Source organism: Pantherophis guttatus, chromosome 2, assembly GCF_059756535.1.
Source record: "Pantherophis guttatus breed Tessera chromosome 2, ASM5975653v1, whole genome shotgun sequence".
NCBI lineage: Eukaryota > Metazoa > Chordata > Lepidosauria > Squamata > Colubridae > Pantherophis > Pantherophis guttatus.
In genome coordinates, this window is record NC_142064.1 from 89495381 (window position 1) to 89518266 (window position 22886).

Consider the following 22886-nt stretch of genomic DNA (forward strand, 5'->3'; position numbering starts at 1 on the left):
AAGTAAAACAAATTATATTCCTGAGTTTCTGGGAAACAATTGTGAGTAATGCAGAAGAGTGAACTTTTGTGGTCCTCTTATGTTCTCAATTCTTGAAGGATTCTTGAAGTAAACTTGAAGCAACCATTTTCAATTGAAAATGTAGTAGCAATTAACAAGGTTCCTGAGAGGACAATATTGAAGCAAGATATCCTACATTGCCATTCATTTGCAGTAGAAATTTTGTTTACAGTTTAATTGAAATCGCCATGCATGGAAATTCTTCGTGCCAGGTTATCTATTGATATTAGCAGACTTATAGTTATATACAACATTCATATTTTACTTGAATATAGTAATGCTCTTTCTTCATCTAATGTCTACCTCTTATCTCTAACCATTGATAAGAACCTATTTCACATTAAATAATACTCTGAATCTCCTTTATCTTTTATTTTCAATGTCAATCTATCCATCTCTACACAATCCAATATTTTCTAAATTATATTTTCATCAGATGGGGTGTTCTCATTTTTGCAATATGTCATAGCTTTTCGGTATTATACCTAACAAAAATATTTCTGGTTTTAAATCCATATGCTGCTTAATCATCTTTTCCAACCATGTATGTATTTTCATCCAATATTCCTTTCCTACATGTCTACCACATACTGTATGATAATAAGTACCTAGAGTCTGATTGCATTTCCAACGTTTGGCGAACATGGTGTTGAACATTTTTGCTAGCCTTGCCGGTGGCAATTGCCACCTATAAAACATTTTATACAGATTTTCCTTATATGCAGTAGCCATGGTTTTTGCCATTTATCTAATTATCTAATATGGTAGCTGCTCTCCGTCATTGAGAGTTGTAGGTTCTAAAGTCCATCCTGTCCCTAAGAAAAGTGAAATGACAATAGGCCTAAATATAAATTAGTGTATATAAAGTGTTTTTGTAGTGTTATTGTATACAACGTTATACAGTTATTGATCATTCTACCCACTGAATGCTACATTGATAGCTAAAGGAAAATAATTGTGGTCAATGAACAACTTTATTTAAGTGTTGCTTTTATTTTTTAGCATTAACAATATAGATCAAATGATAACAAATTGAAAAAAATCTCAGAACTAACAAGAACAAGATCAGCAACAACAATAACAATAAGAAAAAGGAAAACAACAAAAAGACATCCACCCATCCCCATCCAGGGAAAAGAAGCTCCGTGCAGGGCTTTGTAGGTGGGGGTGATTCTGCCCTCCATCTCCATCCCTCCCTTGCTGAAGCCGTCCTATAGGCAGACAGAATAACAGAGTTGGAGGCAGGGCCGGGTTTAGATGAAAAGAGGCCCTAGGCTATTCCACTTATGAGGCCCTTTCACCAGTGGTGGGATTCAATTATTTAACAACAGGTTCTGTGGGCGTGGCTTAGTTGGAGGTGTGGCTTGGCAATCATGTGACCGGGTGGGTGTGGTTATGTGCATAGACTTTTTTCAGAGGGCTGAAAAAAGTCATTTCTGACTGGGCCTCGCACTTTTGACCGGTCCTCACACTTATGACCATCCTCACATTTATGCCCGTGCAGCATTCTTAACAACCATGTCACTCATTTCACAACTGCTTTTCTTCACCATGGTGACAAGATAGGGCAAAAACGTAAAATGTGAGGACAGTCGTAAGTTTGAGGACTGGTCAAAAGTGCGAGGACCAGTCAAAAATAACTTTTTCAGCCCTCTGAGTAGTCCATATGCACAAAAGGACTAACCAGAGGGCTGAAAAAAGTCATTTCTGACTGGGCCTCGCACTTTTGACCGGTCCTCACACTTATGACCATCCTCACATTTATGCCCGTGCAGCTTTCTTAACAACCATGTCACTCATTTCACAACTGCTTTTCTTCACCATGGTGACAAGATAGGGCAAAAACGTAAAATGTGAGGACAGTCGTAAGTTCGAGGACTGGTCAAAAGTGCGAGGACCAGTCAGAAATAACTTTTTCAGCCCTCTGAGTAGTCCATATGCATAAAAGGATACAGCAATAGAGAGGGATGAAGGAAGGGAAGGGAAATTAGAGTAGGAGAGAGAGGGAGGAAGAGAGGAGGGGAAGGAGAAAGGAAGAGGAAGTAGGGAGGAGAAGAAGAGGGGGAGGAAGAGAAAGTAAGAAGGAAAGAAAAGAGAGGTGGTAGGTTTGAGAAGAAAGATTGCTGTACAATAAAAAAGATGAAAGGGAAGAAAGCCAACCCCAAACAAATAGAAAGATATTAAGATAAAGAATGAATTGTTAAACTTTAAAGAATAAAAGAGAACAAATATGAATAAATAACAATAATTAGAAACACACATACAAACATACAGTGTATTTTCTTTGAACAGAGTATTTGGCCGGTTCACAAATTTAAACAGTGTTTAGTCATTTCAATTAAATTTACAATTTCTATATTTCCTTTTTGCCATATTTATTCCTCATCTATTTTTGTAAAGAACCAATATTACCCTCATCCTCATCTCTAATCTTAATCAAATTCAATTTTTCCCTTCTATTCTATATTATACCCCTTCCCATTGTCATCTATTTTTATATCCATCCTCACATTGGTTAATTATGTAATATTACAGTTGTTTAATATGAATTCAACATTTTAATATAAATCAATTAGTTATAAAACTACCTTTTTTGTATATTAATCAATATGAACATGAATATTCCAATTATTTCCAGGCAATCCAATTTCTTACAAATCAATTAATTATATTTACCAATAATAATAAACCAAATAATTTCCCCCATATATTCCTCCAAACCACAACTTAACCATTTCTGCTTTCAACACAATATACAATTAATAGTATCTCAATTATTACAATTCCCTAGTTAAATAGAGCTTTTTTTCTTTTGTATTTTAAAATCTCCTCTTTTTCCCTAAATTTCATGTTGTTTGCACCTACCTTTTTTGGTGAGGAAAAAGAAATCTGCCTGCCTAATTTTCCAACGTGCAAAGCCAACAGCCTGCTTTACTTTCTCTTTCGTTTTTCAATATAGCTAGGGGGGAAAAAATCAGCACTCTTTGCAAGCAAGGAGCAGATCCGTGAGCAAAACAGCTGAGAGCAAATCAGCTGGGGGTCGGGAGCCGATCTAAGCAAGGGCTAATTAGCCTATGCTGAAGCTCCGGGGGCCAATAAAATTACAAAAAAAACACCGAACCCTTTGTTAAATTGCTGGCTCCCCCGCCCCTCGCCCACCACTATTTATTGGCAATAAATAGTGGTGCGGAGGGGCGGGGCAAGCCAGCAATTTAACAAAGGGTTCGGCTGCAGCACTGGCTTTAGGGCAGCCCTTTGAAGCCCCGCGGCAAGAATTTGAAGTTTTTTTTCCCTCTAGCCACCGGAGGCAGCAATAGATAGGGAGTGGGGGGTAAGCGAACGGCCGGCAACCCAACAGAGCAGAGAGTGAGGGTGAGTGAAGGCGTGGAAGCGGCTTTCTCCATCCTGCTCTCTTGCATCCAGAGCCGGTGGGGAACCACGTGGCAGCCCACGTGGATCCCAGACAGCGGAACTCAGGCTAGGGAAGGGGTGGGCAGTTGTGGCTCTTTTACAACCTGTGGCCTTCAACTCCCAGAATTCCTCAGACAGCCAAGCTGTCTCAGGAATTCTGGAAGTTGAAGTCCACAGGTTGTAAAAGAGCCACAATTGCCCACCCCTGGCTACGGTAGGCTGGCGCCGCGCGGGTGGGAGGCGAGGGGCGGGGGAGCCAGCAATTTAACAAAGGGCTCGGCCGAACCCCCTAGAAACCCCAGAATCCCACCACTGTGTAGGCCCCTCTTGATCTTGAGGCCCTAGGCTGAAGCCTAGTTAGCCTATAGGAAAATCCGGCCCTGGTTGGAGGGGACCGTGGAGGTCTTCTAGTCCAGCCAACTTCTGGTGCAGCCCATCAAGAAGGGCGAGATTTACATCTCACAAGTAATCGGACTGAACTTCACTGCTCCCGCCTTTTCCCTGCCCTACCTGTTCTCGGATCAATTGCAGAATTCTGCTCTTTCTGGAGTTTCTTCTAATTCCCCTCTGGTCTTCCCAGTTAGCATATTAGGCACCTTCCAATCTGAGGGGGTCATTTTCTGGCATCATAGCTTGTAGGCTTTTGATACCTTTCATTGGGTTTATTTAGTGAGGATACTGGAGAGGGTTGCCACTTCCTTCTCCACAGGGTCACCTTGTGTTAGGACCCTCCACTATGAACTGTCTGTCTTGGGTAACCCTGCACAGCATGGCTCATTGCTTCATTGAGTTGCACAAGATTTTTCGACATGACAATGCGGTGATCCATGAAGAACCTGAAATAGATACCTCTTTGAATTAGAGAGTGGAGTCCAGGGAGTCCTCTTCCAGGCTGCTGAGATCTTCTAGGGTGACTTCCACTTCTTTGGGAGAATCCCGTGAATGACAATAGTTCCTCTTTAGGCATCGGGGCAAAAGAAACGTGGCGTTCCTAAAAGAGGGCCTATTGAATGGGGATGCCTGATCAAACGCGTTATAAGCTGCCCTGAGTCTCCGGAGAAGGGCGGCATATAAATCAAATTAAAAACAAATAAAAACAAAAAACAAAAAAAAAACCCCAATGCTTCTCTTGCTGCATAACCTGTGCATTTAAAAAGCAATCCTCACTTCCAGCCCACCTCTCCCACAGAAAAATAGGCTCTCTACTCTTTGCCTGTTAAAGCCCTGCCATGAAGCAGCAGGGTGCTGGAAAGGATGAGACCCAAAAAGGAAAGGCATAACCAGGGTGGGTCACATTCATTTGGTCCACTGCCATGCACCTTCCCTGTTGATTTTTGGCAAAGGAACCAATTGCAGCAAACTATATGCACTTGGGTGCATATAGTTAACCTAAGTATGTTGTCCCAAGGGCCAGGTGTCACCTAGCTCCATTTCCCAGAGTGCTCCAGCACAGTTCAATCAGTTTAGGAGAAGTGAATAGAGGACCTCCATCCCTCCCCATCAGAAAACACATTGTCTTTCTTACCCAGGGACTGGAGGAATCGCTAGCATCAGAAGCCGCTGCAGCATCCTCCCAGCTTCCCTCAGACTCCTCAACCAGAAGGTCAGCAAGGGAGTCCACATCCTCCAGGCTGCTGATCCTGGAGCCCACCAGGACTGTCATGGAATCCTGCAAATGACAGGATGGAGCCTAAATCCAAAGCTCTTTGCATTTCATTAAGATGGCTAACGCATAGGGTGCATACAACCCCTATGTGCCGACAGCAAGAGGACCTTTGGAAGCCTTAAGGTTAAGGTGAAATATTGCACAATATCTTCCCTCCACCATCAGGACTTATGGCATAGCCTTCTTCGGCCCCATTGCCCAAATCTTATCTCTGAGGAAGGTGTTTTTCTCCCCATTAGGAAAGAGCTCCTCTTCTGTGTCCTGGCCTTCCCCCGTTAGAGTCCAGGTGAGATGTTTAAGGAATCAAGCTAGCTCAGCTTCCCCTTTCCAAGATGAGTCACTCACCCTGTCCATCTTTTCCTCCAAAGCCCCTTGTGAACCAGCGGGGTCTTCTCCCTTCGAAGTGCTACCTACCTGGATAGATAGGGAATCTCCACCTCTCTCTGGCTCTCTGCTGGAAGGGATTCCTCCAATGGATCCTAAAATAGCAATGCAAATATTCTTTCTTTTGGTATATTAACAAATCCGCAGAGACAGGGCCATTAGCATGGTGAGGAGATGTTCAGGCCTTACCGATTCAGTGGAGAGGCGCGGCCTCCGTGGAGGTTTGAGAGAATGCATACCTCCACAAATTGTGAACAGGCCTCACATCTTCCTTCCTGGGGCTCCTGATGGTGACACGAACACCCATCAAAACCTGAAAGTAATAATTGTTCATTTGAATGTATAAAGTTCAAAGTTCTTGGCAACATATCCCCATGAATCCAACGGGCTCTGCTTGAATTCGCTAGACCGACCAGATTCCCCCACACAGTTTTGAGGCATGAAGCCCCACTGGGCATGTTGCAAAATTGTCCTTACCCCTCTAGATGAAGATGCGTCTCCATGAGGGGAGCAGCTGTGCTGCTCACCATGGACCTGTACCTTGTCAGACCTGAGCAAAAGAAGAAGGTGACATGTCAAAGAACATCCATCTACCACAGCCTCCCCTTTCTAAGACAGGCCAGTCAGCCTGCCCATCTTTTGCCCCCACAAGCCCTTTGAGACAGGAAGCCATCTTGGGGAGAGGCTCTTACAGATTCTCTTACAGTCCATCAATGGTCCCCCACCATGCCGAGAGTTTAAGGAGAAGGCTGTGGTACCTGTCAGGAGGCCCAGGAAGGTCCTCCGCGTCATCCTTAATGCAACAGGAATCACTCAGCATCTTTTCCAGATGAGCTGTGAAGAGAAGGCAAATAGATGTGAGTCAGTCAGAAGCGTTGGGAAGCATGACTTTTTCTCCTACTGCCAGTTTCATGGCTGCTGAGATGGCCACACTTACTTTGAAAAGCCTCCTGACAGCCATGACCAAATTAACTGTTCCTGTTGGTACTGCCATATTCACTGCCCAACAGAAGACTAGGCAGCTCTGCGCTGGCTCCAGAACCCACTGCACTCCAGCACAGTTCACTAGTTTAGGAGAACTGACCAGAGGGCGTCCATCCCTCCCCAACAGAAAACACTTTGTCTTTCTTACCCATGGACTGGAAGAAACGCTGGCCTTGGAAGCCACTGCATCCTGGTCCCAGCTTCCCTCTGACTCCTCATCCAGAAGGTCAGCAAGGGAGTTTACTTCCTCCAAGCTGCTGATCCTGGAGCCCACCAGGAATATCATGGAGTCCTGCAAATGACACTATGGTTGCTAAATCCTAAGCTTCCTGAATCTCAATCAGATAGTTAAAGCCAACAGCAGGAGGGCCTTTGGAAACCTTAAACTTAGGAGGCTATATTGCACCATTTCTCCCCTTCCTCATCAGGACTTACGGCATGGCCTCCATTGTCCCCATTGCCAAAACCTGCTTACCTCTGAGGAACGTGTTTTCTCCCCATTTAGGACAGAGCTCCTCTTCCACGGCTTTGTCTTCCAAGTTGGAAATCTCGGTGGTCTGCAAGCTCCATGAAAACCAGCCGGTATCTGCTTGTCGGTTTTTAATGGACTTGTCGCTGTTGTCGCTGTTTAATGGACTTGGAGCAGGAGAGCCACCTACTGGAGGAAGAAGATTACTGCAGCGTGGGAAAGTGAGAATTGTTTAAGATAGACAAAGAAAAGGAGTGAAAATAAATAACACCTGGAAGGCCACTTGACCTTGATTCTATCTCAGTAGGCAATTTGGAGGTTTTAAAGAAGAGATTGGACAGCCATTTGTCTGAAATGGTACAGGGTCTCCTGCTTGAGCAGGGGGTTGGACTAGAAGACCTCCAAGGTCCCTTCCAACTCTGTTATTCTGTTAAATTCCACTTCTAGGTGACTTTTATGGCCTCTGATCAATGTCTATTCAGGGTTTTACCTTCCAGTCTATTCTTATATGGTAAATATAGAACCTTTCTTTCATAAGTAAGTGCATATTCCCAAAAAGGACCCAGGTTAGTTATTTTGTTTAAGATGTTTATTGAAAAACATCATCAGTGCTCCTTGAATATATAATAAATAATCCCCCCAATTGCTTTTAGTTGGGAAGTGGGGAAAGAAAAAAAAGGTATAAATTGGCCTCAGAATTGCCCTAGCTAGATAGAAGCTCTTTATAGTGAGCATGTGCCAATAACATTTTGGGGGGCGTTATTTCAACAGGTGGGTTTATGATTCCTAATAGAGAAGGTCAGTCTGATTGACCATCAGACAGAGGAATTAAACAGGATCTTCCTTCCCATTTAAATAAATACATAAATAAATAACTTGATTGCCGTTGTACGTGTATTCAAAGTATACCCATACAACGAAATTCAGTTAACACCCAAAGACCTGGTCCAACACACATAACAATCCCCAAACAGACTCCCACCCACCACAATTCTCCACCCCTAAACCACCCAAACATCCACACAACGGACCAAGTAATACTCTCCAACAGCTCACTGATGGTGGCCCTTTAGTTCAGGGGTCTTCAACCTTGGCTCCTTTAAGCCTGGAGGACTTCAACTCCCAGAATTCCCCAGCCAGTTTTGCTGGCTGGGGAATTCTGGGAGTTGAAGTCCTCCAGACTTAAAGGAGCCAAGGTTGGAGACCCCTGCTTTAGTTCAGGGTTGAGTGCAATTATAGCTCTGGGATCAAAACTATTCAGAAAACATGTGGTCCGAGTTTTAATTGTTCTGTATCTTCTGCCAGAAGGCAACCGTCCAAAAAGATTGTAAGCAGGATGGGAAGAGTCTCTGAGAATGTTATGCAACTTTCTCAAACAGTGAGATTCGAAGATGTCGTCCAGGGCTGGTAGCTGGAGTCCAATGATATTCTGGGCAGTTTTAATGATTCTCTGTAGAGCTTTTTTGTCCGCTACAGAGCTGCTCCCATACAATGCAAGAATGGGACGATACCCTCCCATTCTTGTCAAGATACCCTCAATGGTGCTGCGATTGTAGGACAGAAGTAGATGCTGAGATAGATTTATCTTCCTGAACATTCTCAGGAAGTACAGCCTCTTCTGTGCCTTCTTCACAAGCATGTTAGCATTCATAGTCCATGAGAGGTCCTGTGCTTAATATCAGAGTAGAGGAACGGTGAGATCCCATCCTTACTGACTGTGGCCTACCTGTCAGAAAATCCCTTATCCACAAACAAATCCTCTGATTTATACCCAAATTGGACTTTTTAAAAAACAACCTGTTGGGTAAAATGGTGTTAAAGGCAGAGCTATAATCCACAAATAACAGTCTCGCATATGTCCCCTGTTGTTCCAAGTGATTCAAGACAGTATGGACAACAAGAGACATAGACATTGAGATGGTGATACTGAGGAACAAAGAAGAGGGGAGACAATTTTGAGTTTCTGAGAAACTCTTGTGAGTAAAGTAGAGAATGAACTTTTGTGCTACTCTTATATTCTCAATTCTTAGTAAACTTGAATCAACTTTTCCTTTTCAATTGAAAATGTACCAATTAACAAGGTTCCTGAGAGGACAATATCCAAGCAAGGTATGCTACGTCACCATTCACTTGTGGTAAAATTTTTTGTTTACAGTTGAATTGAAATCGCCATGCATAGAAATTCTTTGTGCCAGTTATTTTTTTAAAAAAGTTTTTTATTTTTATTTCTCATAAACACATTTATATGTACAGTCACCTTATTTTTTAACTTTCGCTTTTAATTTTTACTTTTTACTTTTTCGGGGCTGCTCTTTTACCCTTTACTTTTATTCCAACCTTTCTTCTTCTCCTTCCCTTCTCTTCCTTCCTCCTTCTCCTCCTCCTTTCTTCTTTCTTCCTCTCCTTCGCTTTCCTACTTCCCCTTCCCTTCCCCCACTCCTCTCTTCTTCCCCCCTGGTTGTGTAAAGAAGCAAAACATTATTGGGTGAAAATACAAACATGATTAGAGGGAATGTTGCAGCAACATATAGAGTTAAAGCCAGAGATATTCTTACTGGGAATTTTACCAGAGAATTACAGTAAAGAAGATAGATATTTGATTATTCATATAATAACAGCGGCTAGAATTGTATTTGCACAAAATTGGAAAACAGATAAAATCCCGTCGGAAGGAGAAATTATACAGAAAATTTTCAAATGTTCGTGCCAGGTTAAGACATGCACTTTCCCTGCCATTTTAGTTGTCTCATTTGTTTATCTTATTATATATGCTGGTGTTTGTATTGTAGCAACAACTTAGCATTACTTGCATGAAATTATAGCCTATGAGACACTGTAACCTGAGTACTGGTCTGTAAAATTCCTTTTTCTGGAAGAATACAAAGTTTATGCCAGGATAGAAGTTCTACTGTGCTTTATGTGCCTACCATCACAATGTTCCATGGACAGATCTTCTTGAAGTCACTGAAAAAATGGACTTATGACCTTTTTTCACATGTAACGACCATCGTAGCATCCCCATGGTCACGTGATCTATATTCAGAGGCTTGGCAACTAACTCATCTTTTTTTTAAAAGTTTTTTATTTTAAACACATTAAAAACAGATTAAAAATCAAACATATACATACAACAAAAAGTAACACAAAAAAGAAAAATATTACCTTTCTTTCAGCTATACACAGCGGTCTGCTCTTTCTATACATCAATATTTACAAATATGTAAGTATATACTTATTTGACGTTCATTTTCTACTTTATATCATTTCTTCTTTACTAACAAAAGATCATACACATTTTCCCCCTCCTTTCTTCATTCATTTAACTTATTTCCTTATGTTTCAACCATTCATACCATCTACTCCAAACCTTATCATACTTTGATTTCTTTAGTTAATTTATCTAATTCTGCCCATTCTAGAATTTTTTTAATTAAATCCTCTTCCGTTGGTAGTGTTTCCTTCTTCCAATATTGTGCGTATACAATACGTGCTGCAGTCAATATATGCAATATTAGGTACTGTATTTCTTTAGTATAATTGTCTATTGAGATTCCTAACAGAAATTGTTCCGATTTTCCCCTCTATTGGGTTCTGAATTATTTCTACTATCCAAGTTTTGATTTTCTTCCAGAATTTTTGTGCCATCGTACAGGTCCACCATTGATGATAGTATGTTCCGTAGCCAGTCTTGCACTTCCAACATTTGGGGGAGTTGGTAGGGAACATTTTCGCAATTCTGGCCGGTGGGAGGTGCCATCTATAAAACATTTTCATCTGGTTTTCCTTGTATGCCGTCGCAATTGTTAGTTTCATGTTCGTTTTCCACATCCTCTCCCACTTCTCTAATTCTATCACATGGTTAAAGTTTTGTGCCCATTTGATCATCGTGTCTTTCACCGTTTCCTCTTCCATTTTATACCGAATTAGAAACTTGTATAGTCTACTTATTAGTTTTCAATCATTCCCTAGTATAATTTTATCTAATTCTGTTTCTTCTAATCGAATCTTTTTTTAATATCCTCTGTGTACTTTGAGTTTATCTGTAGATATGTCCACCATGGCACTTCTCTTCCTAAGTCCAGTTCCAATTCGTTTCTAGTTTTTTATATTCCCCTCTTAGTTATTATGTCTCTATACCTAGTTAATTTTGTCCAGTCTACTAAATTTGGATATGTTAAAGTTTCCTCTGGGGAAATCCAAGACGGGATTTGTATATAATGCTGTTTTTTAATTTTATTCCAAATTATTAGTAAAGAATGCCTAATTGTGTGCCTTCTAAAGTATCCATAAATATTTTGTTTTCCTCCCCACAAATATGAGTGCCACCCTATAGTTAGATCATGTCCTTCTAATGTTAGCAGCCTTTTATTTTCCAATTCCATCCACTCCTTTATCCAAACTAATCCTGCTGTTTGATAGTAGGTCTCCCAATCTGGGAGGGCGGCTTCTCCTCGCTCTTTCTGGTATCTTGTAATACTTTTAACCTAATTCTAGGCTTCTTTCCTTGCCAAATAAAATTTGTAGTCAATCTATTTAATAAGTCGAAAAAATTGTTCCCCATTTTTATCGGAATAGTCTGGAAGAGGAATAACATTTTGGGCAAGATATTCATTTTTATTACTGCCACTCTTCCTATCCATGAAACCTCCAACTTTGTCCAGTTTTCCAAATCTTTCCTAATTTGCTCAGTTAATTTATCGTAGTTTTCTTTTTTAATTGAGGAACTTCTTGCCGTGAACCAGATTCCCAAATATTTAATTTTTTTTGTTGCTTGGATATTCATAATCCTTTCTAATTCTGTCTCCTGGTTTTTTGTAAGATTTTTAGTTAGTAATTTCGATTTATTCTTATTAATTTTTAAGCCTGCTACTTCACCAAATTCTTCTATTTTTCTAATCAGTTTGGGGCCAGATTCTAAAGGTTCCTCAATTATAAAGACCATATCGTCTGCATATGCCTGGACTTTGTATTCCTCACTTTTAATTCTCAGGCCCTTTATTTCCTTATCTTCCCTAATTTTATTTAAAAATGGCTCCAGTGGTAGAATAAAAAGAAGTGGGGAGAGTGGGCAGCCTTGTCTTACTCCTTTTGCTATTTCAAAGCATTTTGTCATATCCTGATTAACCAATGCCTTTGCGGTCTGTGTTGAATAAATTTTCCCAATCATTTGTCCAACTTTTTGTCCATAGTCCAATTTCTGTATTAATTGTGTCATGAAGTTCCAGTTCAAATTGTCAAAGGCCTTTTGCGCATCAAGGAAAACCAGTGAAAATTGTTTCCCTGCATGTACCTCATAATACTCTAATATATCTACTATCATCCGTGTATTATTTTTGATTTGCTGTCCTGGGAGAAAACCACTTTGGTCCAAATGTATGTGTTTGTTCAGAATCACTTTTAGTCTATCTGCAATAATTGACATAAATAATTTATAATCGGAATTCAGTAGAGAGATAGGTCTGTAATTTTGTATTAGTTGTGGATCTGAATCCTCCTTATGAATCAATGTAATTAGAGCTTCTGACCAGGATTTGGGTGTTTTTGTCCCTTGCAATACTTCATTAAATATTTCTAACATAAGTTCTCCAGTTTGTTCTATCCTATTTTTATATAGTTCTATCGGTAATCCATCGGGGCCTGGGGATTTATTACTTTTTTGTTTTTTCATTGCCATTCCAAATTTGGTTTTGGAGATTGGTCTATTCAATGTTTCTTTCTGTTCCTCTGGGCAACTGACTCCTCTTTATGAGGGTTGCAGTCTCCCAGGGTCATGTGATCGGCTTTTGCGTCTTTCTGGCAAGCAAAAGTAATGGAGAAGCCAATTTCTCATAACAACTGGGCTACTTCAATCAATCCATCAATCAACCAGAATAGAGCTGGAAGAGATCTTGGAGGTCTTCTAGTCCAGCCCCCTACTCAAGTAAGATATCCTATAGCAGTGATGGCGAACCTTTTTGCCATCATGTCCCAAAAGTGGGGGGAGTGTGGAGGAGTTGCGCATGTGTGTGCCATCAGTCACATTTCAATGCGCCCCACCCGCACGCATGTGTGCACGACCCCCCCTGTATTCTGCCCTCTTTTGGCATGGTGGGCCCTCCCAGGGCTGCAGAGATTTCTAGGAGCCTGGGGAGGGCGAAAACGGCCTTCCCCACCCTCCCGGAGGTCCCATTTCTCAACTTCCGTTGGAACAGAAAATGATGTTTTTCAACCTCCCCAGGCTCCAGAGCCTTTCTAGGAACCTGGGGAGGTAGAAAATGGCCTTCCCCAAGGCCTGAAAATCAGCTGGCCAGTGCGCGCATGCGCGCTGGAGCTAAACTAGGGCACGCTGGCATGCCCAAGATATGGTTCCATGTGCCACCTGTGGCACGCGTGCCATAGGTTCGCCATCATGGTCCTATAGCATGTCCAATTGCATATGGTAACAGTACTATTACACTGTCTCTCATACAGCAGTGAAAAACAAACGTAGCTAGAAAAAACAACAAAAAGACATCCATTCCAGGGGAAAGCAGCTCTATGCAGGGCTTTTTAGGTGGGGGTGATTCTGCCCTCCATCTCCATACCTGTTGTGACCCAGGCCCAAGTAAGTATTATCAGACCCAAACTGTTTGAAACAAACAGACTTTATTAGAACAGATGAGAATTAACTCATTCTCAGGGTAGTCCAAACTAATTTAAGACCAATTCTTCACAACACAATTCTTCAGCCTTATCACCAACCTTGGTCTTATTAGGCAACCTGCCAAAGGCTTTTCTTGGCAAAAGTTCAGAAGCAGAAGATGGCAACAAGAAATATATGCAGCAAGACAAGAAACAAATCTATCAACGTTGTTTTTTGACAAAGAGCCTAAGAGCCGTTGCTGGTCTTTTAAGCCTTATGGGAGAGGCCAATCATCTCTTGGCCCTGCTCCCGAGTCATCCTTTTTGCTTTAGCTGCTCGTGCCTTCTTGCAGCTCTTCTCATGCATGCACTAGGAACGGCTTTTCTTCTTCCTCTGCCTCTCTGCTGTCAGCCTCTGGAGCAGCGGTCCTCAACCTGGGGTTCGTGACCCCTTTGGGGGGTCGAACGGCCATTTCACAGGGGTCACCAAAGCCCTCTCTCGGTCCCCCCACGCCTTCACTCACCCTCACCCTCTGCCTCTGTTGGATCGCCAGTTGCCGGTCGCTTACCCCGCCCACTCCCAATCTATTGCTGCCTCCTGAGTCCCAGCTAATGGCTAGAGGGAAAAAAACTGTTTAAATTCTTGCTGCGGGGCTTCAAAGGGCCACCCTACAGCTGATCAGTGTTAAAAGAAAACAAATGAGTAGACCGGTGCCTGCAAAAATAGAAAAAACAGCCCCTTTCAGCTTCAGCATAGGTTAATTACCATCAGTTGGTTTGATCAGCCTCCCGACTCTCAGCTGATTTGCTCTCAGCTGTTTTGCGGAGGGCTCTGTTGCTAGCTAGCTGCAAAGAGGTAAATTGCTGGAGCATATTATTTTTCCCCTAGCTATGCTGAAAAAGCAAAACTGAAATTAAAGCAGGGTCTTTGCTGCAACATGACAAAATGAGGCAGAGAGAGATTTCTTTTTCTTTTTCCTCACCAAAAAAGGTAGGTGCAAAACTGCAAACAATGGGAAATTTAGGGCAAAAGAGGAGGTTCAAGATTTTAAAACACAAAAGAAAAAAAGCTCTATATAACTAGGGAATTGTAATAATTGAGATACTATTAATTGCATATTGTGTTGAAAGCAGAAATGGTTAAGTTGTGGTTTGGAGGAATATACGGGGGAAATTATTGGGTTTATTATTATTGGTAAATATAATTAATTGATTTGATCTTTTATTCTTTAAAGTTTAACAATTCATTCTTTATCTTAATATCTTTATATTTGTTTGGGGTTGGTTTTCTTCCCTTTCATCTTTTTTATTGTACAGCAATCTTTCTCCTCAAACCTACCACCTCTCTCTTTTCTTTCCTTCTTACTTTCTCTTCCCCCCTTCTTCTCCTCCCTACTTCCTCTTCCTTTCTCCTTCCCCTCCTCTCTTCCTCCCTCTCTTACCCTCACTCCTACTCTAATTTCCCTTCCCTTCCTTCATTCCTCTCTATTCCTGTATCCTTTTATGCATATGGACTATTCAGAGGGCTGAAAAAGTTATTTTTGACTGGTCCTCGCACTTTTGACCAGTCCTCGAAATACGCCTGTCCTCACATTTTACATTTTTGCCCTATCTTGTCATCATGGTGAGGAGAAGCAGTTGTGAAATGAGTGACATGGTTGTTAAGAATGCTACAATGGGCATAAATGATGACCAGTCATAAGTGCGAAGTCCGGTCAAAAGTGCGAGGACCTGTCAGAAATCACTTTTTTCAGCCCTCTGGGTAGTCCTTTTGTGCACATGGACTACTCAGAGGGCTGAAAAAGTTATTTTTAACTGGTCCTCACACTTTTGACCAGTTTTCGAACTTACGACTGTCCTCACATTTTATGCTTTTGCCCTATCTTGTCACCAGGGTGAAGAGAAGCAGTTGTGAAATGAGTGACATGGTTGTTAAGAATGCTACAATGGGCATAAATGATGACCAGTCATAAGTGCGAAGTCCGGTCAAAAGTGCGAGGACCTGTCAGAAATCACTTTTTTCAGCCCTCTGGGTAGTCCTTTTGTGCACATGGACTACTCAGAGGGCTGAAAAAGTTATTTTTGACTGGTCCTCGCACTTTTGACCAGTTTTCGAACTTACGACTGTCTCACATTTTATGTTTTTGCCCTATCTTGTCACCATGGTGAAGAGAAGCAGTTGTGAAATGAGTGACATGGTTGTTAAGAATGCTACAATGGGCATAAATGATGACCAGTCATAAGTGCGAAGTCCGGTCAAAAGTGCGAGGACCTGTCAGAAATCACTTTTTTCAGCCCTCTGGGTAGTCCTTTTGTGCACATGGACTACTCAGAGGTCTGAAAAAGTTATTTTTGACTGGTCCTCGCACTTTTGACCAGTCCTCGAATTTACGACTATCCTCATATTTTACACTTTTTGTCACCATGGTGAAGAGAAGCAGTTGTGAAATGAGTGACATGGTTGTTAAGAATGCTGCATGGGCATAAATGTGAGGATGGTCATAAGTGTGAGGACCAGTCAAAAGTGCAAGGACCTGTCAGAAATGACTTTTTTCAGCCCTCTGAGTAGTCCCTATACACATATAGCAATGGCCACCCGGTCACATGACCAGCTAGCCACGCCCACCCAGTTACATGACCTCCAAGCCATGCCCACAAAATAAGCCACACCCACAGAACCGGTAGTAAAAAATTTTAGAACCCACCCCTGGTTGGGGGTCACCATAACATGAGGAACTGTATGAAAAGGTCGCGGCATTAGGAAAGTTGAGAACCACTGCTCTGGAGGCTCCGGAGTCCGCACATCACTCCCAGATGGCCATGGCCCCAGCTCTGCCTCTGACGCAGAGCCCTCATCTGGGCCTTCCCCAGCCTCCAGGACAGGCCCATGTTTTTCCTCAGCCTCCTCACTGTCCAACTCCGCTGCCAGTTCCGCAGGCTGCTGGCGGACCACAACACTATCGCTCACCGCAGGGCCATTCCCCCAGGTCTGACGATCCAGATGCAGCTGTGACTGGAAGAGGTCATGGACTGCTTTCACCAAGATAGGTGCATGCACAGACGTCACATTCTCTCAAGTAAAGTCCTCCAGTCCATATCCCTTCCACTCAATTAGATACTTGAACCGTCCTTTTACCCACCAGGAGTCCCGAATGCTGGCGACCTCATACTCGGGTGGTTCATTTCTGTCATGTGGCACTGTGGCAATGGCTGGAACAGGCCTGAAGCGGCTCCCATTGCCGACCTGGCCTGTCGGCAGTGAACACAAGACGTGACATAAGCCTGGACATTGTGTCTCAATCGGGGCCACCAAAAGTGCAAGAAACTAGATTCAGTGTCTTAAAGAGGCCAAAGTGCCCCGCTGCAGGATTATCATGGCACTGCGGCAAGATAAGTCCCCAGAGCGGCCCCACCAGCAGCTAGAGCCTGTCTCGGTACCGCAAGAGTTCCTCATGAAACGTCCATGGAGAGGCGGGCCCTACCTCTTTCTTCCGTTGCTCCATGTAAGCATCATGCCGCTGAGCTTCCTGTATCTGAGCCCGTAAATCAACTGGTTCCTAAACCACGGAGAAAGACTCTACAGGCAACACTGTCTGGAGCAGAAGCGGGTCTTCGATGTGGGAATACTCCGGTTTCCGCGAGAGCGCATCCACCCTTTGGTTGCGACCACTAAGGATGTACGTAATGCTGAAATTGAACCTTGCAAAGAAGAGGGACCACTGAATCTACCATTGGTTCAGTTTCTGGGTGGTCTGTAGTAACTTTGCACAAGGGAAGAGGGTACCGCCAGATGCGCGAGCCTGTAGCAAGACCGCAGCAACAGCAACACCCGATGCATCTGCTTCTACCACAAACAAATGGTGGGGGTCAAGATGCTTCAAGATAGGCTCCTTCATGAAGGCCTGTTTCAAGGCCTGGAGTGCCTGTTGCTCGGGGGTACCCAACCGAAATTGGACTTTTTCTGCAGAAGCCGAGTGAGAGGCATGATCCTGGCAGCAAAGCTTGGGATAAAGGTCCGATAGTAGTTGGCGAACCCAAGGAGGCACTAGACAGTGGTCCTTCAGTCACCAAGGAGGTTGCCAACTACGCAAAGACTCCACCTTGCTCGGCTCCATGGCAATGCCCTCGGGAGAGATTCAATGCCCCAGGAGCTCAATGGTGGACTGGAAAAACTGGCATTTCTCCAGTTTAGCATACAGATGATGCTCCCGAAGATGTTGCAGGAGCAGGCAGAGGTGCTGTTGGTGGGTCTTCTGGGAAGGAGAATAGATGAGAATGTTGTCTAAATAAATTACGACAAACTTGTCCAAGAGGTCCCTAAAAATGTCATTCATGAAATGTTGGAAGATGGCAGGAGCATTGGTCAGCCCAAACGGCATGACCGTACAGTATACTCAAAATGTCCTTAAGGAGTGCCAAACGCCGTCTTCCATTCATCCTTGGGACGGATCCGAAGAAGATTATAAGTTCCTCGCAAGTCCTATTTAGTGAAGACAGTAGCCTCCAGAAGTAGTTCCAAGAGTTCAGGAATAAGGGGCAGAGGACACTGGATGCGCGCTATGATGGCGTTTAGCTTGCGGGAGTTACAACAAAGCCGCAAGTCTCCAGTATTCTTTTTCACGAACAGGACCGGGGCAGACAATGGCGATGAGGGCCAGATAAAATCCTGAGCAAGATTTTTGTCCACAAAGTCCCGTAACACAACCAACTCAGGGTCCGACATCGAATACAAATGCCCCAATGGGAGTGGATCATCCAGAATCAAATCAATGGGGCAGTCGTGGTGGGTGTGGTCCACACATTGCAGGCTCGGAAAAGAGATGAAGTTCTGGGAACAATAGATCTGCGGGTCTGGTTTCCTGAGCCAAGCCAAGCCCAAAACCACGAGAAAATGCAGGCCGGAGGTAAAATAAAACTGAATAGGGTCCTCATGAGACCCGATGGTCATGTGCAAGGGTTGAGTGGTGGCCGTAATAGGCCCAGACAGAAGCACCCGGCCAGAGTCTGCACATCACTCCCAGATGGTCCTCGCCCCATCTCTGCCTCCGACGCAGAGCCCTCATCCGGGCCTTCCCCAGCCTCCAGGACTGGCCCGTGTTCTTCCACCGCCTCCTCACTGTCCGACTCGGCTGCCAGCTCCGCAGGTTGGTGGCAGACCACAACAATACCCTCCGTTGCTGAAGCCGTCCTAGAGGCAGACAGAATAACAGAGTTGGAAGGGACCTTGAAAGTCTTCTTGTCCAACCCCCTGCTCATGAACACGTTCCCAGCATCACCGCTGTCTGTCTGCTGCGCTAAGTAGCCAGCTTCGGGTGCATCCCATCAAGAATGGCGAGACTGGCGCCTCGCAAGTAATCGGGCTGACCTTTGCTGCTCCTGCCTTTTCTCTGCCCTAAGTGTTCCTGGTTCAGGTGCAGAAGACAGTTCCTCCTCCTCCTCACTAACCAGCTGGGTGCTTTCCCCACCTGAAATCTCAGGGCTGCCCTGCTGCAGCTGTTGTTTCAGCCAAATCATTCTCAGCAGGCTACTCAGAGCCATTGACCAACTCACCTCCTGAGGTGGCTGGGGCTGGTTCCTCCTCCTCCAAGCTGACCTCTGGAGACGAATCTGAGGAAGCATCTGGGGGAGGAATCAAAGGCTATTATTAGGACCACTTTGCTCTTTTGGAGCTACTTGTAATTGCCCTCCGCTCTTCCGATCTGAGGGGCTCATCTTCTAGCATGGTAGCCCTTTGATACTTTTCCTGGGGTTTTCTTACTAAGGATACTGGAGAGGGTTGCCATTTCCTTCTCCAGTGGACCATGTTGTGTCAGCACCCTCGACTATGACCTGTCTGACCTAAATGGCCCGGCACAGCATAGCTCATTGCTTCATTGAGCTTCGCCAGGCAAGGCATTGACCCGTGAGGAAGGTAAAATAGATACCTCTTCTCATTGAAGAAGGCGGTCCAGGGAGTCCAGGATGTCCTCTTCCAGGCTGCTGAGATCCTCCAGGGTGTCTTCCCCCTCCTCTGGAGAATCCTGTGAACGACAGTCATTCCTCTTTAGCCATCAGAGAAAAAAAAATCAGGATTTCTAAAAGAGGGCCTATTGAATGGGGATTACATTTCCCATTTAGGACACCAGTCCCTGCTACTTTGTGGCAAAGGGACCGATCCCACCAGACCACCCCAACCGAAAAGCCTTTGTCTTTCTTACCCATGGACTGGAAGAAGCCTCCGCATCCTGGTCCCAGCTATCCTCAGATTCCTCCTCCAGAAGGTCAGCAAGGGAGTCGAGGTCCAAATCCCAGAGGCTGCTGGTCCTGGAGCCCGCCAGGACTGTCAGCGAATCCTGCAAATGATACTAAGGTTGCTAAATCCTCAACTTTCTGTGTCCCAATAAGATTCCTATGGCCCTATGGGCCAACAGCAAGAGAGCCTTTCCAAGCCTTAAGCTTAGAAGGATGTATAGCCCAATTTCTCCCACTTCCCATAGCCAACATTTTCTTACCTCTGAAGATGTTTTCTCCAGGTCAGGAGAGATCTCCCCCTGCACTGGTTGGTCTTGTGGTTCCTGAAATAAAAAGCCAAAGATGCCGTCTGTTGGGATATCAAGAAATCCACAGAGACAGGGCTTCTTCTTTTCACGTGGGCAGGATGTGTCCAGGCCTTACCAACTCAGTGCAGGTCTCCAAACTGGTGGACAGCCGCGGCCTCCAGTGCTCTTGCCTTTCCTCTCTGTGGGGAGAAAACAAAGGGGCCAAAGATCAAAAGTAGCCATGGGCCCTTTTGCAAGAGTGGTCATGTGGAAGCTGTAAGAACCCTTGCAGGTGGCCTGCCAAGGGGCTTGGCCTGCTGGTGAAATTGCCCTGAGTCCTTCTTCCTTTAGCAGAAGCAGAGGCAAAGATGCCTCCCTTCTGCTAAAGTTTCACCCTCCAAAGTGTTACCTACCCTGAAAGACAGGCACTGTCTCCTCCTGCACCTCCCTCCTCCACGTCCGATGGATCCTGAAATAAGAAGGCAAATATTCCGTCTATTGGCATGTTAACAAATGCACAGAGACAGAGCCTCTGCCATTACCATAGGGAGGAGCTACTCTGGCCTTACCGACTCAGTGCAGGTCTCCCAAATTGTAGTCAGCCGCGGTGTCCACTTCGGCATCCTCTCATTTCTGGGGAGAGAACGAAGGGCTTGAGTCCTTCTTCTTTTAGTAAAAGTGCAGGCAGAGGGTAGAGATGCCTCCCCTCTGCAAACCTTTCTTCTAGCCCTTCTCCTCAGAATCCCTCAGCTGAGAACACTAACCTCCTGGAAATGAGAGCTGGCCGGACATCTTCCTTCCTGGGACTCCGGGCGGTAGCAGGACCACCCATCACAACCTGCAAGTAACAATGGTTTCATTGAAGGTATGAAACAAGGGGATCTTCTTCAGTTTCCTAGGCTGGCCAGGTTCCCCCCAAGTTCTTCCCTTCCCCCACCCAGTTTTGAAGTATGAACCCCCACTGCCCATGTTGCAGAAGCATCCTTACCCCAGGCAAGGAAGAGACGTCTCCATCAGACACATGATGTGTCTCCCATTCTCCCTGCTGGTCATCCGGTTCCTGTGCCTCTTCGGTGCTGACCAAAAGAAGAAGAAGGTGCCATGTCAACGAACATTCATCTAGCTGACCCTCTCCTTTCTCAACCTAGCCAGTCAGCCTGCCCATCTTTTGGCCCCTGAAGCCCCTTCTAGACAGGAAGCCATTTTGGGGAGAGCCTCTTACAGACTCTGCAGGCCATCAAGGTTGCCCCACCATAGCCAGGGTTTAAGGAGAAGAGGGTGGTACCTGTCAGGAGGCACAGGAAGGTCTTCAATGTTGCTCTTCAGGCAACAGAAAAGGTGCGAACACCTTTTCCAGATGTTCTGTTAAGAGAAGAGAAATAGACACATGTCAGTCAGAAGAGTTGATTTGCTCCCCCGCTGCCAGTTTCTTGGCAGCTGAGATGGCCACACTTACCCTGAAAAGCCTTCTCACAGCCATGACCAACTAGGTGCTCGTCCTATCACTGCACGAAGGGAGAATGAGCAGCTGTGCAGTGGCTACTGGTTTTTCAGGGCAACTCGTTCCCTCGGCAACCAGGTAAACAATAGCCATTTTTTATACCTACCCAAGGATGGCAGCTCAGCTGGATCTAGGAGTGGCCGGTGGCTGACTCCCTCGGTAGCCTTCGGCCTCTGGGTTTCCTGTGGGAAGTTGTCTGTTCACGAACAACAGAGAAGCCCCATCATTGTGGCACAAAGCACAGAGGGAATCATGGCCTCCTAGGGAGGAAGCGACTTTTAGTCCAAGTCCCTACCCAAGGGACTTGGCCATCTCAGATAAATGATTGCCCAATCTTTTTTTAAAAAATTAAATTTTTATTAGAGTATAAATATTAAAAAAAATAACATGACATAAACACAACAAACATTTATACAACATATAAACAAAAAGAAATTATGTTTCCTTCTTAAGCATTGTTTCCAAGTGACATTCTGCTTGTTATATATTTCTTCCCCTCTCCTTAGTCTAATGACGTTTTCTATACCGGTAATATTTCCCCTCTAGATTTTTTGTTTATTTCTAATTTTTAACCAGTTATACCATTTAGTCCATATTTTGTAGTAGTCTGATTCTTCTCTTTCTTGTATTTCTTTGGTTAACCTGTCCATTTCAGCGCATTTAGAATTTTTTCTATTAAATCTGTTTCGTTTGGCGTTTTTTCTTGTTTCCAGTTTTTTGCATATATTATTCTTGCAGCTGTTAGTATGTGAATTGTGAGATATGTAATATCTTTAGGGTATGATTTATTAAAAATTCCTAGTGAAAACTTTTCTGGTTCTTTATATATCTGTGTTTCTGTTATTTGTTCCAACCATTTTTTGATGTTAGACCAAAATTTCTTTGCTGCCTGGCATGTCCATCATAAATGATAGAAGGTCCCTTTGTCTTCTTACACTTCCAGCAGATCGGGCTATTTTTGGGCTGTATTTTTGCCAGTCTGGTTGGAGACCTATGTGCTACCTATAAAACATTTTCAGTTGGTTTTCCTTGTACGCCACTGCTCTTGTTAATTTTATATTTACTTGCCAAAACTTTTCCCATTTTTCCAAATTTATTGTATGTTTGACTTTTTTTTTATTAAACAGTTTTACAGAAAGAGGAAAAAAAATTTATAAGTATTTCCCCATCCCTCCCTCCCTTCCTTATCCCCCCCCACCGACCCCCCCCCCCGAACTTCCCAGAACAAAATACAGGATATACAATTGACAATCATATGCTAAACTAAGCTAATAAACTAAGGATTCCTATCCC

At 43.9% G+C, this 22886-nt stretch overlaps 1 protein-coding gene and 1 long non-coding RNA gene across 3 annotated transcripts in view; one reads left to right on the forward strand and one right to left on the reverse strand.

Moving 5' to 3' along the window:
* LOC132710322 (uncharacterized) overlaps positions 1-22886 on the forward strand; it is a 60423-nt gene that overhangs the window by 15913 nt on the left and 21624 nt on the right. Inside the window, exon 3 of one of the 2 annotated variants that reach the window (XR_015732307.1) lies at positions 5001-5079. The exons of the other annotated variant lie outside the window; for it this stretch is intronic. This is a non-coding gene — a long non-coding RNA (uncharacterized LOC132710322). Of the gene's footprint in view, positions 1-5000; positions 5080-22886 lie in introns of those variants that run through there. 2 annotated transcript variants of the gene reach the window in all.
* On the reverse strand, positions 14845-21551 carry LOC148115184 (uncharacterized). The gene is made up of 11 exons (XM_087886363.1): positions 21378-21551; positions 21081-21168; positions 20857-20930; positions 20662-20725; positions 20506-20561; positions 20229-20292; positions 20066-20128; positions 19772-19906; positions 19499-19594; positions 19125-19193; positions 14845-18762 (listed from the first exon to the last, which is right to left on the reverse strand). Exons 3-9 carry the CDS (start codon positions 20922-20924, stop codon positions 19505-19507), a joined length of 540 nt encoding a protein of 179 aa, XP_087742489.1. The 5' UTR covers positions 20925-20930; positions 21081-21168; positions 21378-21551; the 3' UTR covers positions 14845-18762; positions 19125-19193; positions 19499-19504.